This window comes from Phodopus roborovskii, unplaced genomic scaffold, assembly GCF_943737965.1.
Source record: "Phodopus roborovskii unplaced genomic scaffold, PHOROB, whole genome shotgun sequence".
NCBI classification, from domain to species: domain Eukaryota; kingdom Metazoa; phylum Chordata; class Mammalia; order Rodentia; family Cricetidae; genus Phodopus; species Phodopus roborovskii.
In genome coordinates, this window is record NW_026126470.1 from 32740809 (window position 1) to 32753940 (window position 13132).

The 13132-nt window shown below is 45.4% G+C and overlaps 1 protein-coding gene across 1 annotated transcript in view; it reads left to right on the forward strand.

The window, feature by feature from the left end:
* Positions 1 to 7718, forward strand: part of Bace2 (beta-secretase 2) — a 72305-nt gene extending 64587 nt beyond the window's left edge. Inside the window, exon 9 of the mRNA XM_051191960.1 lies at positions 7258 to 7718. Coding sequence (XP_051047917.1) covers positions 7258 to 7511 — 254 coding nt within the window. The 3' untranslated portion in view covers positions 7512 to 7718. The remainder of the gene's footprint in view (positions 1 to 7257) is intronic.
* Positions 7719 to 13132: the final 5414 nt, after the last annotated feature.

Here is a 13132-nt window from a genome sequence, read left to right on the forward strand (position 1 = left end):
CAGTGTTTGGGGTCAAGTTTCTTGCAGTATGAGATGGAAATTTCACATATCCAGGGGAGATGTGAAAATGCCTATGTCAAATGCATAGGGGATGGATAGACAGACCAAGGACGGGGCCCATCCAGTCCAGCATGGTGCATTATGAGTATATTGGTGTTGCTCACGGAGGCATGGACAACCCATGGGGATGGCACCATTGAAAACCTCACAAAGCCACAGCTCTAGATGAAGAGTTACAGGAGATTAGTGGCTGCCGAGAGAGGAAGAATCAGTCTTCTCCAGAGATGAACTCCCTGATAGGTTACCCACTCCCAACCAACTGGTCAGCCCGATACATATGAACAACACTAAATGACCTTAGCAGGTTGTATTCATACATATGTACATACATATATATTCATTTATGTATACATGTAACAATGATATTTTTTAAACAAAGCCATGGATCCGAGAGAAGTATGGGGAGTGAGGCGTGAAAGGTATTGAAGGAAAGGGGGCGTTGATATAAATCAAAAGAAGAAAAATGGAAACGCCCCAACTCTTGTTGGTCTTTGCCTTGTATGTATTTTTGTACTTGCAAGACCATCTATGATTGCACAGAATGGAGTGGGGTTTGCAATCTTGGGGAAGGGCTCGTGAGGTCCTGTGATCCTTCCTCCTCACTAGTTAGCAGGCAGTGTCCATAGAACTATCTTACACAGAGGCCTGTTTGTTGCCATGATTGCTGGATAAGGTCTGTCACCATGGCCACCCTGCATTGCCCACCCTTCATAGGCATGGTGATTTGGGGGGACAGCCTCATTTTCTTTTTATGTCTATGTAGACTGGAGGTTGTATGTAGGTGTTCATGTGTGGATGCTATTGCATTCCCACATGGGTTCGTGTGTATGGAGGTCAGAGGTCAACTGCAGGTGTCTCTCTCCGTGTCTCTCCATCTTGTTCTTTGAGACAAGGTCTCTCTTTGGTCTGACACTCATCACGTAGGCTAGGCTGGCTGTTCAGCAAGCCCCAGGGATCCACTTATCTCTGCCTCCTCGTCCCTGGGATTATAATAGCAGGACACTACACAGGACAAATTTTTTCTTTGGTTCTAGGAATCAGATTCCTACTTTGCTTACTCAGCCAACACTTGCCATCTGAGCCTTTCCCCAGACAGCTTTTTTCTGCTGTCTGTGCTAGTTCCAACCCCCCCCCCATCCTGCTGGGAACCCCAACTCAAGAAGAGCTGTGCAAATTACATGCAGACTGTGGGGCAATGTGGAAGTGACCCCCCCCACCACCACACACACACACACCAAGTCTTTGGCATATCCCTAAACAGATACTCTGGGTGCTGGGCCTCTTTAGCTGCCTCCATGCTTCCTTGTCCAAGCATGTGCAGCTAAGCAGATAATAATAATAGTGTTAAATTGACAGCTCTGGTATCTTAATGCCTCCAGGGCTTCTGAAATACCATCCATCTCTTTTTATAGACTGAGACATTTAGCACTCAAGAGCTATATAGATTGCAACTCATACAACTTGAAACACATTGTAGATTGTGGCAGTCATTCCATGGAATTTTTCTTGCTGCAGGTTGAAAGTGGATCATCTGGTACAGCTCATGTTTAAAAATAGGGTGAGTAGTGTGAAGATGAGCCTTAGAGATATGCCTGCGCTTATCTACTTAGAATATTGTCAGAGACACCAAAGCTGAGAACCATAAAGCCATGGGCCTGTGCCTTTCACACCAACTGCAGAGAATATTTATTGGCCCAGGGGCTTTGGAGATGGCTTAGCCACTAAAGTGCTTCCTGCACAAGCTTGAGGACCTGAGTTTAATCCTCAGCACCCATGTAAAAAGCAGATATGGTGGTGTGCACCTCTACTCCCAGCTCTGGGGAGGGGGGGGGCAGGACAGAAGAACTCCTGAGGTGTAGTGACCAGCCAGCCTAGACACTGGTAAACCAAACATCCCAGTGAGAGAAATGCAAGATGTGGAGGGCTCTTGAGGAGTGACACTTGAGATTGACTTCCAATCTACACACACACACACACACACACACACACACACACACACACACTGCAGAGTATTCTTCCAAGCAAACCAGGCATTTGCACAGAGTGTCTTCCTCACAGATCTTCAGTTTGGTGGGGCACTTTGTTTCATTTTGTGTTATGGGGGGAGGGAGGGGATCTAAATAGCATAAACATCATCCTTGGCAAAATGATGTCTTCCCAAGCATTTATTATCAACCAGGCCATGGCCTTCTAAGAGCAACAGGGAAAGCAAAGAATTAAAATTGTAACCTGAGACGTTGATAAAACAATTAAAATAACAACATAGTAACAGCTGCCACCTAGCACTGACATGTACCCAGGCATCATGGATATACTCTTTCAACCGGGTTGACAGGGGCAGTTATGCCTCCATTTTATAGATGAGAAAAGTGAGAGTCAAAGCAATTATCTGAGACCATAGAGCAGACAGGGCTGTTAAGCCGAATGTCACAAGTCCCCAAGACGGAGCAGGGATCTGAAGCCAGAGTCTGCTCCAGGTCCCAGGTCCGTTCCCTTCCCTGCAGGGGACGGTTTCCTCTCATATATAAGTCCAATACAGCAAAGTCAGCTTCACAGCACAATTATTGTATTAATAAATGCACAAACACCTAGTGAAGGCCCGTTCATCCAGAAAATAGCTTCTGTTCTTGTTTTTGAGAAAGCTAACGCCAACCTTCCTCTGTGGCCTAGGATGACCCCCCGGGCTTCCTGCTTGCTAGGCAAAGCTTGATACCAAATGAGTCACATCCCCCGATTCTCAGCCCCAGTTTGCAATCCACCTTCCTCCAGTGCTCCAGAGAACATTACGTTTGTGAACAAGTAGCTGTTTCTCACTGATGTGTTATGCCTGACAGCCCGAGAGTGATGCTTCCTCCCCCCCACCAAGAATCTTAAAGTAATATGATGAATGAACAAATGAAGTAAGAGGAGGACAATGACTGCTCCTAAAGTGTGGAGAAGACTTTTCTTGTAGATGAAAGGGAGAAAGCAGGCAGAGAGAAGAGACCAGGCTGACCAGGACTTTAACGGGGGAGATGGGGAGGGAGAGCACGAGAGGCAGCCCCGGCCCAGAAAGCTGCAAGGTGGGGGAGGAAGCCAAAATGCCTGAGTGGTGGTGGGGGGTGGGGGAAGAGAACCTGAAACTTGGTCTGGGAGGAGCCACAGGCACTGAGTGACATTGGGAGAGCCAGAATATGTTAATAGGCACCTCAGCCTTTTGTCCCAGGTTTCTGAGCCTTAAAACTGACTTTAAAGTAACAACATGTACGGGGAAGAAAAGTTGATTTTGTTTCGGGTTTTTTGTTTTTTTTGTTTTTTTTTTTTTGGGGGGGGGTGAGTTTTGTTGTTGCTTTTGCCTTTCTATTCTGTACATGCCACATACAAGAAAAACACAGACACATAACAGGCATTCGACCTGAGGTAGAGTTCTGGAGTTGCTCCCCTGACCTTTGTGTCTGAGATTCAACATTCCAAGCATTGTCACTTCTAGAACTGTTACTAGCATGTATTATTAACTGTTTATATTAATCAGTCAGCCTGATACTCTCACATGTGCATGAATTGTTGTGAATCAAATCCCACCCTTATTCTTCCACCGTACCCGGACGCTCCTTTGTGTGTGTGTGTGTGTGTGTGTGTGTGTGTGTGTGTGTGTGTGTGTGTACATGTACATGCGTGTGATTCGTGTGTGTGTGCTCTGCAGGCTATGAATTTATATATAGTTCACATTAAATTCTGAAAACTTTTAGTTACTATTCCTTCTTTTTTGTCTCCTGCTCCTTTTTCTTCTTTGGGCTCTTTAATTATGTGATTAAGCAGTGTGAAGTCACCTGTATACACTGATGTTCCCTCTTTATTGGGTTTCCAGTGTTCTCTCTGTATGTCCATTCACATTGTTTCTGTTGTGATACCTTTAATTTGAATGGTCATTTCAAAAGATTTGCTTCTTTTTATTTTCTGTGTATGTGCATCACGTGTGTACACTGCATGCAGAGGCCAGTAGGGAGTTTTGGGTCCCCTAGAGCTAGAGTTAGAGATGTTTGTGAGGTGCCATATGGACACTGGAAATTGAACCCAGGTTCTCTTCAAGAACAGCCAGTGGTCTTAACTGCCAAACCATCTCTTCAGCCCCGATTGGTCTTTTTCTATAGTGCATGTGCCATTAGTAACTCAAATGTGTTTTTCATCTTATATATTGCACCAGGAAGTTTGACTTAGGTCTTCCAACATCTTCTGAATCTCTTTCATGTTAAATATTCCTCCAACTTCCTCATTAGAATATGGTGATAACAGAGGTTATAATATCCTGGGTGCAACTGAATTCATCTGAAGCATTTCTGGCTAAAATTCCTCTTTATGAATTGCATTTCCCTACTTCTCTGTGTGAGCTATAAAGGGTGTATCCCATCTCTTTGCTGTGGTCTGTCCTATAGACTGGATATTCAATACCCTCCAGGATTCCTCTGTGGGAACCTAGTATCCAACACAAGACATCTCCTAGCTTGGAAGTAGAGCCTCTGCAACTGTGACCTTAAAAAAAGAACTTTAGCAAGATCTCTCATTCCTTCCACACAAGAAACCACAGAAGCTGGCCATCCAAAAACTACGGAACCATCTCCAGACAGGGTTTGCTTACATGCCGCTTGCAAGCCTTCTGGTCTATGATATTCTTTCATAGTCCCTCATCAGACTCTGCATTTTGGCAGCAAAAGTCAGATGCCTCACAGTGCAAATTTCACCTTGTGGAGGACTATTTGTGTGCTCTTAATAATACTTGAGATTTGTCCTAGGTCAAGATTAAGTTGCTAAGAAAGAATCGTTGCTTTCTCGTCTTTCTTTTGGTGGTCAGAGTTGTGTTGGGGTCAGTGGTTAGAAGTACTTCCTCCATTGTGGAAGAAAGGTCCCCTCTACTGCTCCATCCCCTATCTATCTGTTGTCCTATAAACTGGGGACACAGAGGACACAGGGAGCTGCTGAGGATACAGTCCTCTCAGACCTGAATGAACCCTTTTTATATCCTTTTCCAGTGGCCTCCATGGGTCTCTGATCAGTGCTCGCATCCTTCAGAATCCAAGGGATGAGATCCATGACCCTAGGAGATACTATGATTCAAGGATGCACAAGCCCCTTCCATAAGATAGTGCTTTCCAGTGCCTGTATCATCTCTAAATGATGTCACACCTAACAGTATCAGGTCCCTTTTGTGAGATGGCACAGTGTCTCCACAGACTATGAGCATCGTACCTAGATGACATCACACCTTACACAGTGTTAGGTCCCTTTGTGAGATGGCATAATGCGTCCACAGAACGTATGCACCACCCTGCACGTGGCCATCTCTAGATGATGTCATACTTCTCTCTCTATCAGCACTGTGTGTGTAGTTGGTATTCCTGAACACTGTTGTTCGGGAAGTAATGACAAGAGAAAACAGTCTGCATGGTTTCAGTCTAGATGTCATTATTCTTCTGGAATGGTCTGTGATTGGTTGAATGTGGATGCAGGACCTTGGGGTTTGAAGAGCTGGATGGACTCCCTGCTGAAGGCTGCAGGAGATCTGGACCCTCTGGAGGCTCTTGGTCTCTGGGTGAGGTGTCTCCCCAGCATGACACTGCACTGCAAACCCCTCAGCCATTGTTTCCCCGGACTTTTGCCTACTGCTCCTGATGGGAGCAGAGCTTCCGGGCAATCCTCCTTTGTCTTTCATCCTTTTGTAACCTAGTATCATTTCACTCAATGTTATATTTGTTTCGAGTGAGAGGTCAAGCTGATCCACTGAGCCGGCTCCCTTCATTCCATGCACTGGCTGACACATCTCATTCACAAAGTAAACTTGAAGAAAGGCAAATGACCTGCTTGGTAAAGACATTCACAACCCGAAGAAAGATCTTACTATCAGAAAGGTTTTACTATCTGACAGGTTTGTACAAATCCGTGAGAACAGAGGAGTGAAAATACAAGTGGCCAGTAAAGCCTCAGGATACTGTAGTCCCGGAAGGAGCATCAAGCCCAGTGCCCCTTATGTTTGCTTTCAGAATTCCTTGTGGCTTCTCCCAGGATGTTGCTGTTCTTTTGGCAGAGTGAACCTGGGAGAGTGGAGCCTAAAATGTGGAGGAATAGTCTCATGCAATAGCCATCTTTATTCAGGTGCCAATTTGTATTCTGAGAATTAGGCAAGGTCGTGTGAGCAAAGTTCACTTGAGTTCAAGGTGAATACAGTCACAAGGGCAGGTCACATATGTTTAGACTGTGTAGTCACACGTAATTCCGAATAATGGGTAAGATGGTGGGTAATCTGAAGTAAGCCCTCCCCTATTCATAGCTGGGAGGGGCAGGAAACCACATTCCAAGAATATCCCATGTTATGGAGGAACAGAGGGTATAAGAAGACTCTCGTCTATTTACATAGTTTTCTCACAAGGTCTCAGAGATGTCCTCACACAGCTTCAATCATGGACCGTGCTCTGACACCAGGGTCTTCAGCAGAAGCCATTTTGGCATTCTATGATTTTATGTCACCCTTACTAACCACAAGCCAGATGTTTGCTAGTTTATCACTTCTGGTTCATGGACCTTCAGATATGACATAGGATGGAAGAAGCGGACCATCCTAAGCCAGTGTGGCTAAGAAAGTCTTGGAGCCAATACGAGTGAGTTGGACCGGGTGTGGTAATTCACCTGTAGCACCAGCATTCGGGAAGTCTAAGTAAGGGAACTGCCATAAGTTCAAGGGTAGCCTGAACTACATAGCAAGTTCCATGCCAGCCTGGGAGAAAACCTGCTGGAAGAAAACCAACCATACAAAATAGTATCAAAAAGACTAGGTTGGTCTCAATAAGTGTTACATGGGGTCAAATTAACTTTGCCAAGAGGCCCCTCCCCCGGGCACCCAAGGCAGCTTCTGCTGAACTTTCTGAATGGCATACTTTCAACATCTTCATCTTCTCCCTGAGGAACACCACAACCTCAGTGGTGCCTCAAGGCACTGGCCGATGTGATGTCACCCACAGAGTGAACATTCCTAGGGAGCACAGGTCTCCATTATGCAGACACAGCAGAATGTACTGAGGATCCTGAACCCCAGAGAGCACGCTACCCTTGAGCCGTCCCTAATCCATGACACTGGGGCCTGAGTGTCACCAGCCATGAGCTCAGTGCCCGCTGCCAGTAGTGGCTTCTTGACTCACAGCTGAGACCTTTCCCCTTCTGTCTCCTCAGAGATCGCGGGTACCACAGTGTCTGAAATTTCCGGGCCCTTTTCCACCGAAGACATAGCCAGCAATTGTGTCCCAGCACAGGCTCTGAATGAACCCATCTTGTGGATCGTGTCCTATGCCCTGATGAGTGTGTGTGGGGCCATCCTCCTGGTTCTCATCCTCCTCCTGCTGCTCCCGGTGCGCTGCCGACATGCTCCCCGTGACCCTGAGGTCGTTAATGATGAGTCCTCACTAGTCAGACATCGCTGGAAATGAAGAACCTCATCTGAACTCTAGCAACCTTGAACTCAGCTCTTCCAAGAGGGATGTCTCCAGTCGGCTTCTCTGTCTGTTCATCTGGAATCTCGGCTGTGTATCTCAATGCCTTCTAGACTCACTGTATCTTGATTACTCTTGACTCCCAAGCTTCCAGATCTTTTATACTTCAGAGGGAAATAATAATAAAAAAACACCTCATTGTGAGCCAAAACAGTGCATTGGGCTTCAGGCTTTATGGGACTGGTTATGCCAAACTGCCCAGTATACCACTAAAAACAAAACAAACAAACAAAAAAAACCAAAAACCCCAACAGGAAAATTGAGTGCATTCAGTTGCTAGTTTTGGTATTGACCATATTAGAAGGTATTTTTCAGACTATTGCCTGGTCTAGAACAAATGAAAAGGCTTTCAATATCCTAGCAGAAGGAGCAGCCTTGCACCTGAAGAGAAAATCACTCAGTCTTCTTCTGAGCCTGACTGCATGCAGGCCTTTGGGTAGGCCTTGGGCTCCACACAGAATGAGAATTGACACACAGATCACATCCCACACAAGGCCTTGCCAAGGGGAAAGTATTTTGCCCGTCTAGGTAGAATAGGATGGAGTTTTAATGAAATGTCTGTGGTATCTTTGGCATGAAGGTAAAGATACCTCTTGTGTGGCTTGGGTGGAATGCAGGCATCATTGCCCTGGCCCATGAGGTGAGGCAGAGCAGGTGCTGGGCTGCATGCCACTCTTGACAGTCTGTCACCGAGCTGGTCACAGTCGCACACACTTACTTGGATTTCACGTTAATTAATCATGTTTTAATGAGGAAAACAAACTCTTCTCTCTCTCTCTCTCTCTCTCTCTCTCTCTCTCTCTCTCTCTCTCTCTCTCTCTCTGCCACTGTAATTGTTTCTTTTCTCCAAATCTCTGAAACTAAGTTGGTAATTACTGATCTGGGAAATGGAGACATGGCCAGATGCCCATGCTTCTGACCAGCTGTCGGGGAGGGAAGACTCGTGACTTGGAGCCGTTTTAGTTTTCTGAGTCCTTTGAAGGCATGTGCTTCCTTCACTCCGTAAAATGCCTGGGGCCCAAGTGTACCATCCAAAGCAACTGGAAGGCCTGTGTGGTGTGGCTCGTCTCTCTGGGGGAGCTAAAGCCTTGGCAATGGGGGATCAGCAGTGTCAGTATTTACTGCCATTTGAGGCCTTGGCCAGAGAAAAGTGAAGCCTGTAACTCCATGTGGCCACTCGTTCATAGTGGGACATAAATTGCCATGCAAAGCAAGTCTTGCACCCAATCAGCCCCATTCCTGTGCCAAGTTCAATGTTCACTTTTTGCTGCCTCTGGGATGGGCTGCACAAAAAAAAAAAACCTTCCTCCCAGAGTGCACTAGCAGCATTCCCTTACTGCAGGAGTGCCTTTGGTGTTGCCAACAGACCTTGTGGGGATGTCTCAGCCATCTGTGCTACTCACCCGGTCACCTCCGTATTGAGAAATACATGGCTGTGCCAGGGACATACAGGAGCCATCCAGGCATATTGCAGTGAACTGGAAAACTCCCAAGCAGCCAGAGGAACCTTCTGTGAGATTCTTGTGGGAGAGGAGTTGAGCTGTCGCAGAAGGAAAATCAAATAGAAGCAGGGACAGCACGTGCCCAAGGATATGTCGGGCCTGCACTGGCTGAGAGTGAGTAATTCCAAAATTCATTACAGGGTTAGAAATCTCTAGAAGTGGGATTCTGGTCTCGGGTTGATTTTCCCATTGATTCTTGACTGCTAGGCAGGCTTGCTTGGAAATGAACCAGGTTCTCCCAGACTCTGCCGCACTTCCCTGTGCTGTGAGGACTATGATTCCCTGAAACAGAAAGGGAACTGCTCAATTTTTGCACTCACCATATCTGGTTCTTTGTATTGGGTCCAGGTTCTAAAGTGTGGGAGGTCCCTGCCACACCAAGTTAGTAGGTACCCATATCAAGGTGGAAGAGTACCACTATTTTCTGTATTTCATATCACATGTGTCTGCCGTTGTATCTCAGATACCACTGGATGTGACATTTTAATGGGTATACTTAAGTTACAAAAACATAGAATGAAGTAGACTGTTGTATTTGGGACATTTCCCTGACATGTACTGCCTCTGAATTCAAAGTTGTGGTGACGCCCACCTTCTCGAGTTCTGCAAATTGAGACTTCACTTGGCAGACTCTCAGGAAGGTTTGCCTCAAACAGGAATCAAAGTAGCACCCTTTTGAGAGTCTCGGTTTTACTTCTGATAGGATGAGGAAATCACTGGTATTAGTGGGAATGCCTCCTGCCTGCAAGATGCAACTTTGCATCCGTTTGTCATAAAACGGGATGCCAGCTCTAATGAAAAACGAGGCTTCGCTTTGATGTAAACAATTATTTTAAACAAGCTGTTGTTTTCTTCCTGATAAATTATTTAGAAGTATGGAATTAGCTGGGCGGTGGTGGTGGTGTAGCCCTTTGATCCCAGAACTCAGGAGATCTGATCTCTGTTGACCTTTGTGTGTTTGAGGCCAGCTTGATGATCTACAGAATGAGTTCTAGGACAGCCAGGGCTACACAGAGAAAACCTGTCTTGAAAAAAACAAAACAAAAATCTGCAAATAAATCCTACCTTCAGGTAACTAAAGTTATTTTTAAAACAATAGCAAGAAATAAGATGGATCTGTCTCCCCAGGTTGAGAGACACCCATGATCTATGTCCATTCTCTTGGTATGAGCTGCATTTTTGTCTTTTTTGAGCCAGAAACAGGTGCCTGGACTTAAAGAGACAGCTGTGCTGCACATGACCATAGGATGTGTTCCTCCCAATACATCCCTCTTCTGAGCAATTGGGAAGGAATTTATCCAGCTGGTCCTGAAATCCAGAGGTTTGGGTCAGAAAACCATAAAATTGATGTAATTTCCAGAAAGCAGCACTAAGGAGCTTTGAGGAAGAGGTTTTATAAAATGGATTCCATTCTCTCACTTAAGAGGCGTGGGGGGGGGGCTATTTAATGAGTTAATTAAGAACGGGAATTTGCTAAATTGGTCTTGCCATTTTCTTACCCGGTGGAAGAGCTATGCCTGATTAGGTTTTGAGTTCCTGTTTCCTCCCTGGGAATAGACCACTGCCCAGAAATCTGTTCCTCCGCCAAGGAAAATTGAATTTTACAGATCTTATCTTTATTAGTAGAAACCAAATAGCTGGACAGCATCCCAGTGTTACTTTTGCATGAACTTACTAGAATTGATTATTGGCAGATCCATAGGGGGAAAAATCACCACTATTTTCTAAGGAAAAATAACTAAACACCACACAGTTTTTTTACTGCCAGGAAAAGTCCACATGGATATGTACATCTCCAGTAAGTTTTAAGAATTACAGACCTGAGCTTAGCAGCTTATCAATTAGACAGCAAAGCAGTTTGAGAGGGTGAGACAATGGAGAGATAATGTTATTAAAATAAGCTCACAGAATAAGCAGGGTTAACACTGTTGGAAAATGTGCTTCAATTCTAGTTTTTAACTCTCTTTCACCTTCAATTTTGCTTAGTCTGTCAGAGGTGTCATTTCATTTTATGGAACTGCCACCCCCAACATGTGAGGGGTCAAGCATTGAAGTCAGCCTTGGCAAAGAAAGTTTGTGGGAGTAGCCTGCATGATGCCTGAGCCAAATACAGGTTGGTCAGTTCCATCAGCAGAGTCAAGGATTACTGGGAGTTGATGAAGTCTAGACTCTTAGAGGGGTAAAGGCCTGAAGGAGTTTGGAGAGAGGCACGTCCTTACCTCAGTCTGCTGTTCCTCGGTGATCTAGAGAGCCTGGATCCCCCCGGGGAAATGTGGGCAACCACTTTACACTGGTTTTTCAGTGTGGCCTACATTTTAGGAATATCAAAAGGGAAAGCCCTCAAGATGATCACTGGCCACTGAACAGACATGCAACAGAGGGTCCTGACAACTGAGGTTGAGCAATTGCATGATAGCCAGCCCTAATGGGCCACCCATCCACTGTAAAAGTCACCAGGCCATGACTATATTCCTCCAGGGATGACTTCCATCAGGGGCATATCCAGAGAGAAGAGCTTGAGTGGGCAGAGCCTCCCTCCTGCTGCTGTCAGCTTTATATATGTGCCTTGTCTACAGAGGCCCTGGTCTTTCTTCAGGAGTAGGTCTCATGGACCTCAGGATGCAGAAGTATCCAGTCTTATTCAGAGTCAGCATCTGCATGCATTACAGCCTGGGCAAACACACTGGGTCAGAGAGTGAACCGAAGCAGTCGCCATGTTGCTAAAGATTTTGAAAAGCGAGACAGTCTTCCTGGTGACACCCATGTGTCTACAAAGCTCCTGAGTGAGGAATTGATTAAGGGTGGATGAGCACTTACAATGTCAACCACAAAGGATGGTGATTTTTTTTTCTCCCAACCCACTAGCTTCTTTTGGATTTTGTATCAGATGTTATAGCCAGATGCCCTATGTTTCTAAATTTAACTGTGCCCTATAATTTTTATAGTACAGTTACTCTTAAAGGAAAGATGGTAGGTGAAGGCTGGACCATAAATTCAAACCCCCGTGAGGGATTCCATGCTCCTTGGCCAAGCCTCCCATTGTATTTGTGTCCCAGTGACAGCCAGAAAGAGTAGGATATTTAGTCATCCATGTAGGAATGGAAGGGTCAGGCACACAGACCGCCATTTACAAATGGAGATTTACTTGTGCGAGATCAACTGGGGATGCTCTAAGCTGTAGCACAGGGTGTGCCCCCCACACATCAGTCAGAGCAGAGCACACAGCCAACATGAGTTTTCACCTGTATGCTTCATAATGACAACGCTGGGCACAGTTATGTTCACATTGGTGTCTGTGAAAGGAGACTGACCAGGGGGTGGGAATTAGTGCATCTATTCACAACAGATGCACAGATCAGAGGAGGGGGCCAGGCTTGCTATTTTCTGCTCATTGTTCTTTATGAACATTGCTAGAACCTTCCGAGACAAGTAAGCTGTAGCATTCTACCTGGGTAAGAAAACTCTTAACAGGGACCCCACACTGTCAGAGTGGGTACTGCTGAATGAAGAATGTAGTGTTAAGGGAGTATTGAGTAACCCCTTTCAGAGATTAAAAAAAAAGAAAAAGAAAATGAAAAACAACAACAGACATAGCTAATTAAGGCTCTATTGAGCAGTAATAAAAATCACAAAATATAAAACTTCTTGGGGTTGGGAGTGTAGTTCAATAATATAGTGCTTGTATAGCACTCACAAAGCCCTGAGTTCAAGCCCTGACACAGAGAAGAAAGGAAAAAAAGGGAAAGAAGGAGGGAGGGAAGGAGGGAAGGAAGAAGGGAAGGAAGGAAGGAAGGAAAAAAGGAAGGAAGGAACTGTCTTCCTGGTTTTATGAAATGTTGTCCGTTGCCCCTAGGAATATAAAATCAGGATGCCTCCCCCTCATTTCACATTTGTGGCTGAAGTGTCACACATTCTTAGCAGCAAGGGCTGAAGATCTTTTGAGCAATGACTCAGTTAAAAAGTGCACCGAGTAGCTAAAAAATGCACATGTGCTAATGGAAGCCGAAGTTTTGAAGTATAAAAAGGCTGTTTCCTCCTACCTCAATTCATCTGCAC